This window comes from Kwoniella shivajii, chromosome 5 (genome assembly GCF_035658355.1).
Source record: "Kwoniella shivajii chromosome 5, complete sequence".
In the NCBI taxonomy this organism is placed as follows: Eukaryota; Fungi; Basidiomycota; class Tremellomycetes; order Tremellales; family Cryptococcaceae; genus Kwoniella; species Kwoniella shivajii.
The window spans coordinates 1143413-1156391 of record NC_085912.1 but is presented as its reverse complement, the minus strand read 5'-3'; the positions used below and the strand labels follow the sequence as shown (position 1 = coordinate 1156391).

At 42.3% G+C, this 12979-nt stretch overlaps 6 protein-coding genes across 6 annotated transcripts; 3 read left to right on the top strand and 3 right to left on the bottom strand.

Moving 5' to 3' along the window:
• Window positions 1-1851: 1851 nt before the first annotated feature.
• Window positions 1852-2849, top strand: IL334_004170 (uncharacterized protein; the record flags this gene model as incomplete). Its single annotated transcript, XM_062935893.1, has 2 exons — window positions 1852-2700; window positions 2763-2849. 2 exons carry the CDS (start codon window positions 1852-1854, stop codon window positions 2847-2849), a joined length of 936 nt encoding a protein of 311 aa, XP_062791944.1.
• A 91-nt stretch (window positions 2850-2940) lies between these two features.
• Window positions 2941-6102, bottom strand: IL334_004169 (uncharacterized protein; the record flags this gene model as incomplete). The annotated part of the gene is made up of 6 exons (XM_062935892.1): window positions 2941-3237; window positions 3306-3654; window positions 3718-3969; window positions 4052-4944; window positions 5015-5791; window positions 5878-6102. The coding sequence occupies 6 exons, from the start codon at window positions 6100-6102 to the stop codon at window positions 2941-2943; spliced, it is 2793 nt and encodes a 930-aa protein (XP_062791943.1).
• Window positions 6103-6770: 668 nt separating this feature from the next.
• IL334_004168 (phosphoadenosine phosphosulfate reductase) lies at window positions 6771-7883 on the top strand (the record flags this gene model as incomplete). Its single annotated transcript, XM_062935891.1, has 4 exons — window positions 6771-6919; window positions 7031-7103; window positions 7218-7588; window positions 7676-7883. The coding sequence occupies 4 exons, from the start codon at window positions 6771-6773 to the stop codon at window positions 7881-7883; spliced, it is 801 nt and encodes a 266-aa protein (XP_062791942.1).
• A 191-nt stretch (window positions 7884-8074) lies between these two features.
• IL334_004167 (uncharacterized protein) lies at window positions 8075-9522 on the bottom strand (the record flags this gene model as incomplete). Its single annotated transcript, XM_062935890.1, has 6 exons — window positions 8075-8224; window positions 8290-8383; window positions 8508-8803; window positions 8893-9079; window positions 9194-9246; window positions 9370-9522. The coding sequence occupies 6 exons, from the start codon at window positions 9520-9522 to the stop codon at window positions 8075-8077; spliced, it is 933 nt and encodes a 310-aa protein (XP_062791941.1).
• A 369-nt stretch (window positions 9523-9891) lies between these two features.
• Window positions 9892-11102, top strand: IL334_004166 (uncharacterized protein; the record flags this gene model as incomplete). The annotated part of the gene is made up of 2 exons (XM_062935889.1): window positions 9892-10600; window positions 10666-11102. 2 exons carry the CDS (start codon window positions 9892-9894, stop codon window positions 11100-11102), a joined length of 1146 nt encoding a protein of 381 aa, XP_062791940.1.
• A 672-nt stretch (window positions 11103-11774) lies between these two features.
• IL334_004165 (uncharacterized protein) lies at window positions 11775-12652 on the bottom strand (the record flags this gene model as incomplete). Its single annotated transcript, XM_062935888.1, has 4 exons — window positions 11775-11851; window positions 11916-12298; window positions 12372-12486; window positions 12565-12652. 4 exons carry the CDS (start codon window positions 12650-12652, stop codon window positions 11775-11777), a joined length of 663 nt encoding a protein of 220 aa, XP_062791939.1.
• Between the last annotated feature and the right edge of the window lie 327 nt (window positions 12653-12979).

Sequence of the window (12979 nt, the reverse complement as noted above, 5' to 3'; positions counted from 1 at the left end):
AGTCAGTGTCTTGAGCTGTAGAATGTCGTTCAACGTATGTCTCAAGATGAGTGATCTGTTGTTTTTATTGGTTGGTGATTTCTTCACAATCATCGGCATTATAGAAAGATAGATCAATCCGATCAACAGTCACGTTGACTGGATGATTGTGTTAGTCAGACCAAAAGATGATGACGATGTTGTCGAAAAGGTGGAGATTGAGGGAGAGACAAGTCTGGAGAAAATCAGTGTGACTGTCTTATATTGTAGCTGATGACGATTTGATGAACTAGGATTTTCAAATCTATGGCACAGCTATTGATAGATTTGAGGGAAAGGGATCTGAGATCTCGTACCCACGAAGGTTAACCGGCGGGTAGTATGTCCGATGGGTATGTCGAAGTTCCTTCGGGTTTAGATCTGGGGCATACCATACGTGTGAAATCACAATAGCGTTGGGCGACGCTGTAAGATGAAAGGAGAAACTGATCTGACTCGGACCTGAACCACGGGCGTAAGTTCCCATACATCTGATGAGAAGATATAGGTACGATCTAATGCCCTAAGGGAAGTGACTGAACTGGCGAGGAAGGAGCAGGAGGAGGACTGAAAAAATTCTTTTTTTTTCTGGAAGGCTGATGCGATTCACATGCATACTTCTCGTACGAGTGATGGTGGACATCATTACATCACCGTATAGCATCTGTTTCAACCTCATCATGTCCTATTCTATGCGCTGTACAATCGTCACTGTAGCTGATGCAGTTTCGTTTCGATGCGATGTGATGTGATGCGATTCAAGTGGCAATTAATTCACCATTTAAGGTTTAAGGTTTTTTGACTTTTGACTTTTGAAGTGGAGAATTTCCCCCACTTTTCCCCGTTCTCCCCTAAGATGAGACTCTGTAATCAGCCGTTGTAGAGATGTGTCATTCTTATATCTTACGAGTCTCTCAACTTATACAGGAATGGAACATGCACATTCGATTACAACATAGGCAGTATGTCAATAAGGGGAGGAGAGAGAGAGGGTGGGGGAGAGAGGTATGGAGATATAGAAGGAGCGAGGAGAAACAGGGAGAAACAGGGCGAGCAGACAGGAGGATTGGGGGAGGGGAAGGAAGTGAAGGAGCAAGCCGAGCAAGAGAGCTGGGAAGGGGGAGTTAAGGAGCGCGGTGGGGAAGGGAGGGCAGTAGTGAAACGCAGCAAGGTACAGAGAGACGCCCTGCTGGTCTGATGTATATTCGTCCGTGCACGTGAAGTGAGTCTTAATTTCGGAGAATTACTACAGTACTGTATCATCCGATTCTCTGAATCTTATCAATCGAATTACCATTATCTTTGCAGCTGATCTACTGTACGAGTATCGTGCGCATCTCATACCTCCTAGCGGAATATGACACCGCAGATTGGTCATACAGGTAGAGGGGAACTAGGCACTTCGGCACTTGTCCGCTCATCCCTTCGTATTATGTCACGATAACCTTCCAAGACGCACCCGTAGGAAATGAGATAGATTTGGATATCTCACGTTCGAAACATCTATCAACCCTACTTTCTGTTGCATTGTTGGTGAGACAGTGAGGTTGACTAGATGAACATTTGGTACTGGATCACACATCATTGATTGGGACAGGATCACGGCGTTATAGGTATTCGCAACTATGTTTCTCAGCCGACTCGAAATGAAGCAAAGAGACGCATTGGCAAGAAGCTGAACGAAGATATATAGATAGCGTTTTGAGATTCCATTGCTAGCAGTTCATCCATCACACTCCAAATCCTTCGCCACCCTCTACGTGTGTAGTAACTCAGTTGCTGCACCAAACATAACACATCACAATCCCCACCGCAATCAAGCATCTCGATAAGATGTCTTGGGACGACATCACACTTCAACAGCATTTCGATTATGTAAATGAAGTCTGTTACAATTTTCCGGGCTTAATCGACTTCAGTTGGATCACCCCGCGTCATGTTCAAAATCACATCTTGGACCCGAGTGAATTTATCATTCTCCCAGAGACTCAAGGTGTCTCCCAAGTGGAGCAGGCCCCTGGAACCGTTGAATATGATCTTAACTGGTGGCTTTCGGGTCAACCAGAAGCCGCACATCCTGTCGAAATGAGTAACAACTCGGACAGTGATGACCCTTTCATTCCCATCGAGGAACCCTTAGTGTTCCCCGATCTCTCCAATATCGTCACCCTCCCGGAGCAGCCCATCGATAATGTTCAAGAGCTCCCCGAGCCCACTGATGCGGGTCTATTTATGGATCAGGAGTCTCTCCAGAGATTCATTGATGAGATCCAAAACATGCAAGGTCAGTCTGGACAGAACTACGAGGCACCTGTCCCCGAGCCCATGGGTTTGGGTCCAATGATGGATCAGGAGTCTTTCCAGCGATTCATTGATGAGTTCGAAATCCCTGTCAATATGGTTACACCTCCTCTCATTGACATCACTTCGGAAAGCGGATCGTCATCTACCGGCCCTACGGAGGTTAGCGATACAATGGCCTCTTGTTTCACAAGGAATGTCCTCTTCATTCCTCAACAACGTGGCCTTCCCGCTGCTTCCATTGAACCTTTCTTGAACAAAAAGGGCCGGGCACAGAAAAAGAAATCCCCTTCCGCATTCAGCTCACCACGACTCGTCAACGGTCAAAGGGTCCAAAGGAACAAGAAAAGCTGTCTTTGTTGTTCACAGGACAAAAAAAAGGTAAGTGGTAAATTTTACCCATACGGCAAGTTCAGGCGCTGATATCAAAACTCTGTTTCTAGTGTGATGGGAGCTTTGAGCGAGGAATTGGATGTAGTCGTTGTGCGTCGCTTGGATTCAAGTGTCCTCAGGAGTCAGAGAAGAAATAAATTGGATGTTAGGTGTATGTATAAAGCTGAAAGCGATATACCATGCATCGATAATCCATCTAAGTTCTACTCTGCTTTCCTTTTGTATATACTATAGTTCCTCATGCTTTGGTGGATCGGGACCTTTATCCGAGGGTTGACTTTTTTGAGTATAAGTCTTACCCATCTTTTCTCCTGTCTCTTGAGTCACCTCAGTCACTTCTGGCCCTTTGTCGGTCGGTGAGGCTAGAGTTGTTGAGGTGGTGGAAGGTTCCGCCAGATCAGGTTCAGAGTGAGTTGATTCCGTAACTTCTGGACCATGGTCCGTTGGTGATGCCAAGGTGGTTGATGTTGTCGCTGTTGATGGTCGAGGTCTTCGAGGTGCTTTCTTATTAACTAGTCTGAGAACCTAAAGAGCATTGAACAACGTATATCAGCCAAATGCTTGGTGAGAACTGATAGGTTCATGTCACTCACAGTCATCTGCAATTTTTTACCCCTTTCATCCAACTCCGCAGATCTGATGACTGGATCCTTCATTTTATCATCATCAAGCTTAACTTGTTTCTGCATCAAGGTATCCATCCAAATCTCGTTATCTTTCATCAAATCTTCTACGCCTTTCAACTCCTCTTCGGTGAATTTAGGGGGTATAGCTGGATTTTCAGGTGTTGAATTGGAGACAGCTTCTAATGCTATGGTGTTATTTTTTCTAGCTTCGACGAGGAATGTTCTTGAAGCAAACATCGCTTGCTGGAACGCTTCGATAGCTTTTGGTCGATGAACAAACTCGGTGAATCGAGTGATTATAGGTGTTTCAATTGCTCTTCGCAGATGAACGGGAAGTCAGCGTGTTGAAGTTCTCTCCAAATGAGTTAACATAGCTCACTCTATATCAGCTCTCTTCGCCCTGAGTGTCTTCTCATCAGCTTCTTCAGCGTGATCGCCTAACCACTCCATCGCGCTGTCAACTGATTTCTGCAACTTGGACCGTTCTTCTTTGGTGGCATACTCATGTAAAGCTTTGCTTTCGGAATCAGGAGATAATAAACCTGACAATCGATATAAGTAACCTTCAAGCAAATTTCTGGCTTCTTCTCTTGCGAATTTAGCTGATTCGAACTTCGCTATTGACGAGAGTCTACATAAATGGGTTTGGTATACATATCAGTTTGATACACTCAGATAGATGGGTACCGGAAAAACATCCGTCGTTTACTCACCTAGCTTGTGTGGTCCTCTTTTCTTCGCCCGTCATCGGTCTAATACCAGTATGTTTTTCTCTGAATCTCAGTGCTACCTTTTGTTTCTTACTTTCCTTTTTATCTTCCTTTGCGACAGAGTCCTCTGTTGAGCTGTCTTCGATTTCTTCGTCTTCTTTATCCTTCTTCGAACTGAAAAGACCTTTCAAAGCACCGGCTACTCCGCTACCTTCTTTGGTATCTTCGATAGAAGAATTGAATGTCAAAACCGCATTCGCGACAGCAAGATATCCTCTTTGATCTAATTTCAAAGTTACTTGAACTACAGGTGATGGTGAGGTGAAGTTCTTCAGAGTAGACTGTATATCAACGACAGAAAGTGACAAGATGGGCTTTGTTTTAGCGTCTTTTTCCGATATAGTCTTGGATTGAGTTTGAGAGGTATGTGTTGATTGAGCGAAATCAATGGTTATTTCATCTTTCTCATTTATGGGTAAGGTGATAATTTTCTTTTCACCTAATTTACTTCCTGAAGGGAAAATAACTTCTTCGCCCATGATGATATCATATACGCTTGTTTCTGTCAAGTTGATGTTTTTCATCTTGAAAGTTCTACTTAACGCAGCACCATAATAAGCCGCTCCGAGTACAGCAGCTTCGTCTGTGTTAACGTTTTGAGCGATTATATCATCCCGTCCGCCGAGAGCTGATTTCAATGCGGATTGAACTAGAGGTACTCGTGTATTTCCACCAAATAAGATGACAGAGTTGATTTCCTTCAATGACAAGTTGGCTGAGGCCAGGGCAGCTGTTATTGGATGAGAGAAAGATGGGATGGAACCTTCAACAGCTGATTCAAGTCCAGCTCTGGAGACTTTAGATCGATAGTCGATGTCATTATATAATGACTCGATCTATGCGATGTGAATTCTGTCAATTAAAGGTTCTTTTGTGTCATGATTAAGCTTGTACAACATAACTCACCGCTACATTGGCTTCTTGATTTGCACTTAGAATATGTTTAGCCCTACTTGCTTCTCGAGCTAATTTAGCTATTGCTCGTTTATCTTTTATGACATCTTTTTGACCTGATTTAGTTATGAAATCCTTTGTCAAGATATCTTGTATGGCAACGTCAAGTAAAACACCACCAACGTTTTCCCAGCCTACACCTAAAACTTCTATGTGCGTGGTATTGATTGGAGTTTTGCTCTTCGGTGTAGGTAGATAACTTGTTTGGTAAAAAGCTAAAACGGTTGCAGTAGTTGATAAAGCGCCCGAATCGTAGATGACATTATATTCTTTTGATCCTTGACCAGTTTCCAAGTTATAGTCAGGGAAATTTCTTGTCATTGCATAGTTTAAAGCTACGCCTGTACCTTCACCTATCATAGCTAAACAAGTTAAACCTTGTAATTCCAATGAATCTTTGTATGCTTTACGTTGATAATGATCCCACCATGATGGAACTGTCACGATCACTTGATTTATAGGTTCGGGTGTGACTCCAGCGGGTAAAAGCGTTTCGGCCAAGTGCCTGTAATACGATATTTGATGAGCTAGTAATGCGGTTGGTGTCCATACTTCATCTGTGGAAGGGGGCGAGGGCGACAAATGTACTGGGAATGATGGATGAGGGAATATCAACACCCCATCATCGGTAAGTGAAGGTGGATTAGGGTGAAGTGATAATGGAAGTTGTGATGTCGAACCGAGTAAGGGCTTGACGTATGGGAAATGTGTGTCGGGAAAACGAGTCGCCTATCACCGATGAACAGAAATGTCATAGCAGCTTCGTTAGTCTTCTTTCCCCGGTTCATATCTATAAGTAAGCATTGGTCACTCACAGCCATCTTGGCTTCTGCTCCGAACACCCTATCATCCCTCTTCCATCCTACCACACTTGATATCTTTCTCTTACTATCTTTATCCAGCACCACATCGAATGGTACACCAGGCTTGATCAATGACAATTTGGTAAACTCCGCTCCATAATCTATTGCCAATACCGCAGCTTGTATTGCGGGTGCCAGGAGCAGTAGCAGTAGAGAAAGCAAGTGCGATGGTCGCATGATGGGATGGTTGATAGTGCTCAGTGCTCGAGCTCGTTTTAATCGACAGCTATTTTCGCGAGGAAGAGTTTGTTAGTCCAGTCTATCGAGCCGTGGCAGTGATGATGATCAATGTATGGTATATCGTTTTGAAGACTTGTCAGTGTCTCTCTTCACGACTCGCTATTGTATTCAAATGTAATAGGTTGTAATTTACTGAACTTTCCGTTGTTCGTCTTTCATCTTCGAACGTGGAGGAATATCAAACCTCCACGCGCATAGGGGAAGAAGATATTACGTAAACAGCATGTTGAACTCACGTGGGAATCACGTGTGGTGATCTCGAAATAGCATAATCAGTTGCTAGCTTGATTGATAATCTTGACACTTCATTAGACATCGTCGATTTCTCATTTACAAGCTATTCTGACAGACGTCAAACTGGTCAGTCAAATCGTTCTTAGTCATTGGCCTATCAGACAACTGACATCCAACCATATTTCCTTAGCCGCAATTTCCTTAGCCGAAATAACCTGAAAAGTCACAGAAACCTCACCGTCCCCGTCTAAATCCCAATTGACAATCAACGTTCAGCGTCTCAAGACATATCTTCAATCGTCACTGCCATAGAACTCACGCCGACACAATACCAAAGCATAGTACCAAAGATCAAGACGACCCTAGCGACAATGTCAGGAAACGAAGTGCTCACACCTCAATATACAACTGAGCAAATTGCTCAATTCAATAAAGAACTTGAAGGTAAATCACCTCAAGATATACTACGATGGGCTATCGATAATTTAGATGGATTATACCAAACTACAGCATTTGGATTGTGAGTTATCACTCTTCTGATACGATTTCGATCCGAGAGAATGAATGACCTTTTACTGATTGAGATCATATCATTTTGTCGTGTTTTTTTTTTTTTCCGTTTTGGATATAGAACCGGTACAGCTGCTTTGGATATGATATCGAAGATATCTCAGGAAAGGGAAGAAATTCATCTAGTCCCATTAGTGAGCTGTCCGGCAGCCTCAAATCCAGGATCTTTTCTTTTTATCCTCACTCGAGCTTTGAAGAAGACGGATGAGATAATTATACTGACAGTCATGACTCTCCACTGCATTTAGATATTCATAGATACACTTCATCACTTCACCGAAACAGTTGAATTATCCCGAACAGCTTCCGAAAACTACTTAGCAGAATTGCACACGTATAAACCATTGAACGCTACGAATCCCGAAGACTTCGCCAAAGAATATGGAGACAAACTTTGGGAAAAAGATGAAGCGAGTTATGATTATTTAGTTAAAGTTGAGCCTGCCGCAAGAGCGTATAAAGAATTAAATGTGAAAGCTGTTATAACGGGAAGGAGAAGAAGTCAAGGTGATGATAGATCAAATTTAACTGTCCTAGAAGTTGATGAAAGAGGCCTGATCAAAGTCAATCCATTGATCACTTGGTCTTATAAGGATGTGAAAAAGTATATTGACGACGAGTAAGTTGATTCGTGGGAATACATGATGGTTTCCTCCTCTATCTCTGCGTAAAACGTCTTGGTAGCTGACCAAGGTATACTATGTAGAAACGTGCCATACAACCCATTACTCGATCAGGGATATAAATCTATTGGCGATGTCCATTCTACAGCTCCACCAGATCCAAACGCAGCCGATGCAGGTGAAAGAAGTGGTAGATGGCAAGGTAAATCAAAAACCGAATGTGGATTGCATACGAATTACTTTGAGATGAAGAAGAAATTCGAGGAGAAAGCTAAAAATGGTAGTGCATAAGAGATGGCTTGTTTACAGTGAATGTCTGTTGAGTTTGTATCATCAACGCAACAGTGTCGTATACAATGCATATCATCTCTCGTGGAGTTGGACTACAGTATGCCCATTATGTTACTCGCAAGTTATAGTCGACATCTCTGATGTACTCAAGAAACACTCAGACCATACGACATTGACTTATTCTGCCTTATCTATTGACAAGCAGCTTGCATAGCTTCTACTGCTTTTGCCAGCTTGTCATCTGAAACAAGAACCAATCGACCGAATTGTTCTACGCCGAAAGCGTCTTCATCCCTTTTAGGAGCAGTCTTGAAAGGATACGTGTGGACGTGAGTTGCGACCTATTTCAAACGGGAAGACGTTAGCGAGAATGGAGTGAAAGTTGCATTTCATTTGGAATACTCACTTTGTCAATGAACTCCTCTTCGGGATGATAAGGGAAAGTTCCAGCTGTCAAAGCTAATTGCGAATTAACACCACCTTTCTTCTTTTTCTTCGAACTAGGAAATTTGTCCCTCATCAGCCGAATAATCCCAGTTGCCGATCTCGAGTTGTTCGGATTGAGATGTAGCGGGTTACGTTACTCTCATTCCATCAGACGGTATGACAAGGTTGTCAACTCACTTGGTGTCAATAATATCCAAGCCCATGCTTTCTTCTTCACCCTCCAATCTGTATCCTCTTCCCCAAATGATATAATCTGTAAAGTCTGCTCCGCCATCCTTCAATTCACTCAACAACATCCTGTATAGGTGTGGTATCAATGGCAAAGGGAGATTTAACATCCGCAGTGAGAATATGAGGGCAGGTTTAGATGCGTGAGCGGGAGATGAACTTGGGTCAAGTAATAATCGTAGCGGAGATATGGAAGGGAGGGTTGATAATAGGTAATTCAGGAATGGAGCGAATGCTGGGTGATCCTATGTGCCATCAAACGGGAACAGTAAGCTTATGATTCGTATAGACACATGTGGTAAGGCTTGGGTGGTTCCTAATCAATCTCACTCACCCTGTTCTGCTTGATATCAATAACCGCGACTAAACCCCATGGATCACTGTCTTCTCCATCAGTCTTGATACTACTTCCAGCACCTAACCTGATACCTTCTGCCAAGATCAAATCTGCCAGTGGATGAACATCTATGAGCTCATCATCGTGCGAGAGCGTTTGTCTGACAAGTCGTTTTATTGCGATTCTACAGTGGGTATTGCGACCTGGTCAGTACATGCTAAGCCAAGTGTAGTGTGCAATGGAGAAGACAGAAGGTCCACAAGAGGATCAAAGGATTGAGGTGTAGAACGGGACTTACTGATCGACATCAGGGTTGAAATTGTAGAAATCAAAATCAACATTGATCATGCTCTATAAGCATCCACGATATCAGCTCATTGGTAGTTTGCCCATGATAGAGGAGTGTTTTCCGTCCTTCTCAAAAGTGAGAGAAAAACGACTCTGAAGCATGGTTGAGCAAGAGCAGATACTTACAACATCGCTACCTGAATCCGATCCACTATCATCCTCATCATCTCTCGGTACGTTCTTCCTCTTCGTTTTATTTGTGGCCGAAGTCGAAGTGGAAGCTGATGCAGTCGCTGCAGATACAGCTTCCAATTTATGTTCAGTTGTATTCTTAGGCATGTTCGTACGATTCCTATGCTTGATTGCAGCCACTTTTTCACGTTACTGTAGTGAGCCTGAACGATAATATGATATTATAAACGTCATATACACAAGATGTATCACAAACAGGTAAAACAAAAAATCTGAGAATTCGTTCGAGACCACGTGTAGAACAAGCGGTAGAGGAGCGATTTACGTAATAATCTGATTTACATCCCGGTTAGTCACTATGAACTGATTGATCGGTGATGAATTTGGGATGGACGATCGAATGAAGAGCATGAACATTACAAGTGAGATATTTAGTTTTGTTGACATGAATGAAATAAGCCAAACTTGACCAAAAATCACAAGATATCTAGATACGGTCCAATATAATCTAACGCAATGAAGCGGTCTATCGAATCGTCAACCTCAACTCTTTCACCTAAACCAGCTAAGAGGCAAGCCAGTCTAGCTGGTTTTCTCCAACCGAAATCCAAAATAACCCCGACTTCACCTCGTACTGTCAAGTCCACTCGTCAAAACCGAATTGAGCAAGGAGATGGGAAGAGCGAGGACAAACCTATCACACTGGTCGAAGACGAAGATCAAGATGAAAATAAAGACGATGTCCAAAACCAGCGTCCATCCCCCGGTATCATACTCAATAAAGGTAAATCCAAAGCTGTAGAATACAAATCGACAGACGAAGATCTATCAATAAATTGGCCTTCTACCATACCAAATCATCCATATCATCTACCTCCAAATCCAACTTTCAATCACCCTTTCACACTATCACAAATACCATCCAATCTAAAACCAATAAACTTCAATGTCCATCCGCAGATAATACACAATCCAACTACCGAATTAGATTTGTTGTATTATAAAGGATTTATAGATCCTGCATTATCTACGAAACCATTAATGGATTATCTATTGAACGAATTGCCTTGGTATAGGGTTAAGTATACAGTCAGAGGTATAAATATAAATACACCTAGATATACTACTGTTTTTGGGAAAGATAGTACTATAATTCCGTGGACAGGTTATCAGAAATGCAATCCTAGAGCTATACCTGAAGTCTTACAAAGATTAATGAGGAAAGGTAAGTGAACCTCATCCTAGAGCATTCAATCTGAGCTGACTCCTTCACTGCTTGGTCCCACATAGTCGAGCAAGTTACATCATCAACATTCAATTTTTGTTTAGTAAATTATTATTCATCAGGGGTAGATTCAATATCCTATCATTCAGATTCTGAGTCTTTCTTAGGACCTAATCCTACTATAGCATCATTGACACTTGGTTATCCTCGTGATTTCTTATTAAGACATGTAAATTACAAGAATCATCCAAGGACGGGAAAAGCTGTCGAAATCGAAAAATTCGTTTTGGAAGATGGAGATATGGTAGTTATGAAAGGTAGAACTCAGCATGAATGGCAACATTCAATACCCAAACGAAAATTAGCAAAAGGTAGAATAAACATTACGTTTAGAAAAGGTATAGTCAAATACGCAACAGAAAATTATTACCAGTACAATGTAGGTAAAGGCGAGTTATATAGATGGGATAAATCGATTGGTGAGATGAAAGAAGTTAAATAAAATGGGTCGATCGGATTGATGTATCAATACGAACAGTAGGAGGTTCCCAAATGTTGTACATAAACGCAACCGATAGAATGTATACTAGACCATCTTCTCATCGTCAAATCTCATGACACACCGCCCCGGTCAGCACCCATCATCTCAGTCCTATGTCTCATCTCAATATTTGTTAGTGCAGCTGATTATCAATCGCTACCGGAATTCTGGATTTTCTGGTGGCTCATATTTGATCTCATGTTTGTTCATATGTGTAGGTGCAGTTGAGATGCTATATCCATTTGCGTTCATGTTGCTCCACATGTTTTTCAGAGAAATCGTATCTGTAAGTTGAGATTACACTAAGAATCCACATCTTGATTTGCGATCTCGGTCTGATACCACATGTACCGTACAGATCATTCCGTTGTTTACCAAGCTCAGTCTCTCACTACAAAGCGTGGGCGACGTTGCTTTCGTTGCTATTCAGATTCTCCTCGAAGGTAGGGCCGCTCTGACATTCACAGTGATGAATCGTGCTGCATTATAAACGGAGACTGTAACATATATAAGATTGAAATCCATCGCACTTCTCACGTGTTTACTAATTGCTCCTTTCCTCTAATTAGATCGACTGTTATACACTTTTGTTAAACTAGATAATGATACTATCATCGTCGTGTCTCTAGCAACTTAATGAGTTTTGCCTGGAGGAGGACCAGCGGGAGGTTGATAGTGAGTTGAGTTTGTGGTTCCGGTATTATGTGTACCTAAAATATTCACTCGTGAGTTGGTTTCATTTTCTAATTTTGCAAGAGTAAAAACCAAACTTACTAGTAGCGATATCGTAGCCAGGAGGAGCGGGAGCTGCATTTGCATTTGCATTTGCACCTCCATTAGCTTGTTCTCTTTCTAACCTTTCGTTTTCTCTAGCTTGTTCCCATTCGTAGCCATGTTCGTTATCTTCATTACCCTGGGTTTGGTTGTTATTGGTAGCACCGGTATACTGACCAGCCATTGAAGGTTGATAAGTCTGAGCAGGAGGGGCAGGTGAGTTACCGTATGGATTCCCATTATAACTCGAGTTGTTATAATAAGATCCAGCTTGTCCTGTAGGAGGAGGTGGGTTGTTGGCATATGGGTTTTGTCCGTTTTGATCGTTACCAGTGTATGGTAATGCTGGTGGTTTGTATTTGGAAAACTGGTTTCGGAGTTGCCTGATAAGGTAGAGGGGGAATATTAGCAATTTGAGCGTTGAGATTGGACAGAGATGAAAACGTTTGTGCTCACTTTCGACGCCAAAAGCCGCAGAGCGCAAAAATTATCAACACTAATGCAGCCACCCCCAAGCCAATTCCTAATCTCGCACCCCATGCTAGTCCGTTGTTGCAGTAGTATCGACGTCCTGAAGACAAGAAATGAGATCAGGATGGACCGAGATCATTTCGCCACCATCGAATCGCAAATTTAGAGAAAAACTCACCGTAACCATCGTAACAGATTCTTTGTGCCGCCACGTCCGTCGCTCCTAGTAATACAGCCAGTGATAATAGGGATACAGTTGATAGCATATTTGATTTGTGATGAGATATAGATGTAGAAAGGAAGAGTCAAAAGATGAAAGATTGATGTTTTCGAGTATAAATGAATTTGTCGAGGGGAGGGGGGCGATGCCAAGAGTGCATTTCCCCTCTCTCTCTCTGTGCCAAGATTACAACATATTCTATGATGATTTGGATATTTCCCTAATATCGTAATTAAATCATTACAAACCCCCGAATGATCATACGTCATAATGGATTGATTGAGAGTGACGGAGATCGCCGCATCATTCAGTGTCGTTGCGGGATTTACGGACCGATCACAATGTTCAGCCAAAAAAAACAAGGAGAACATCA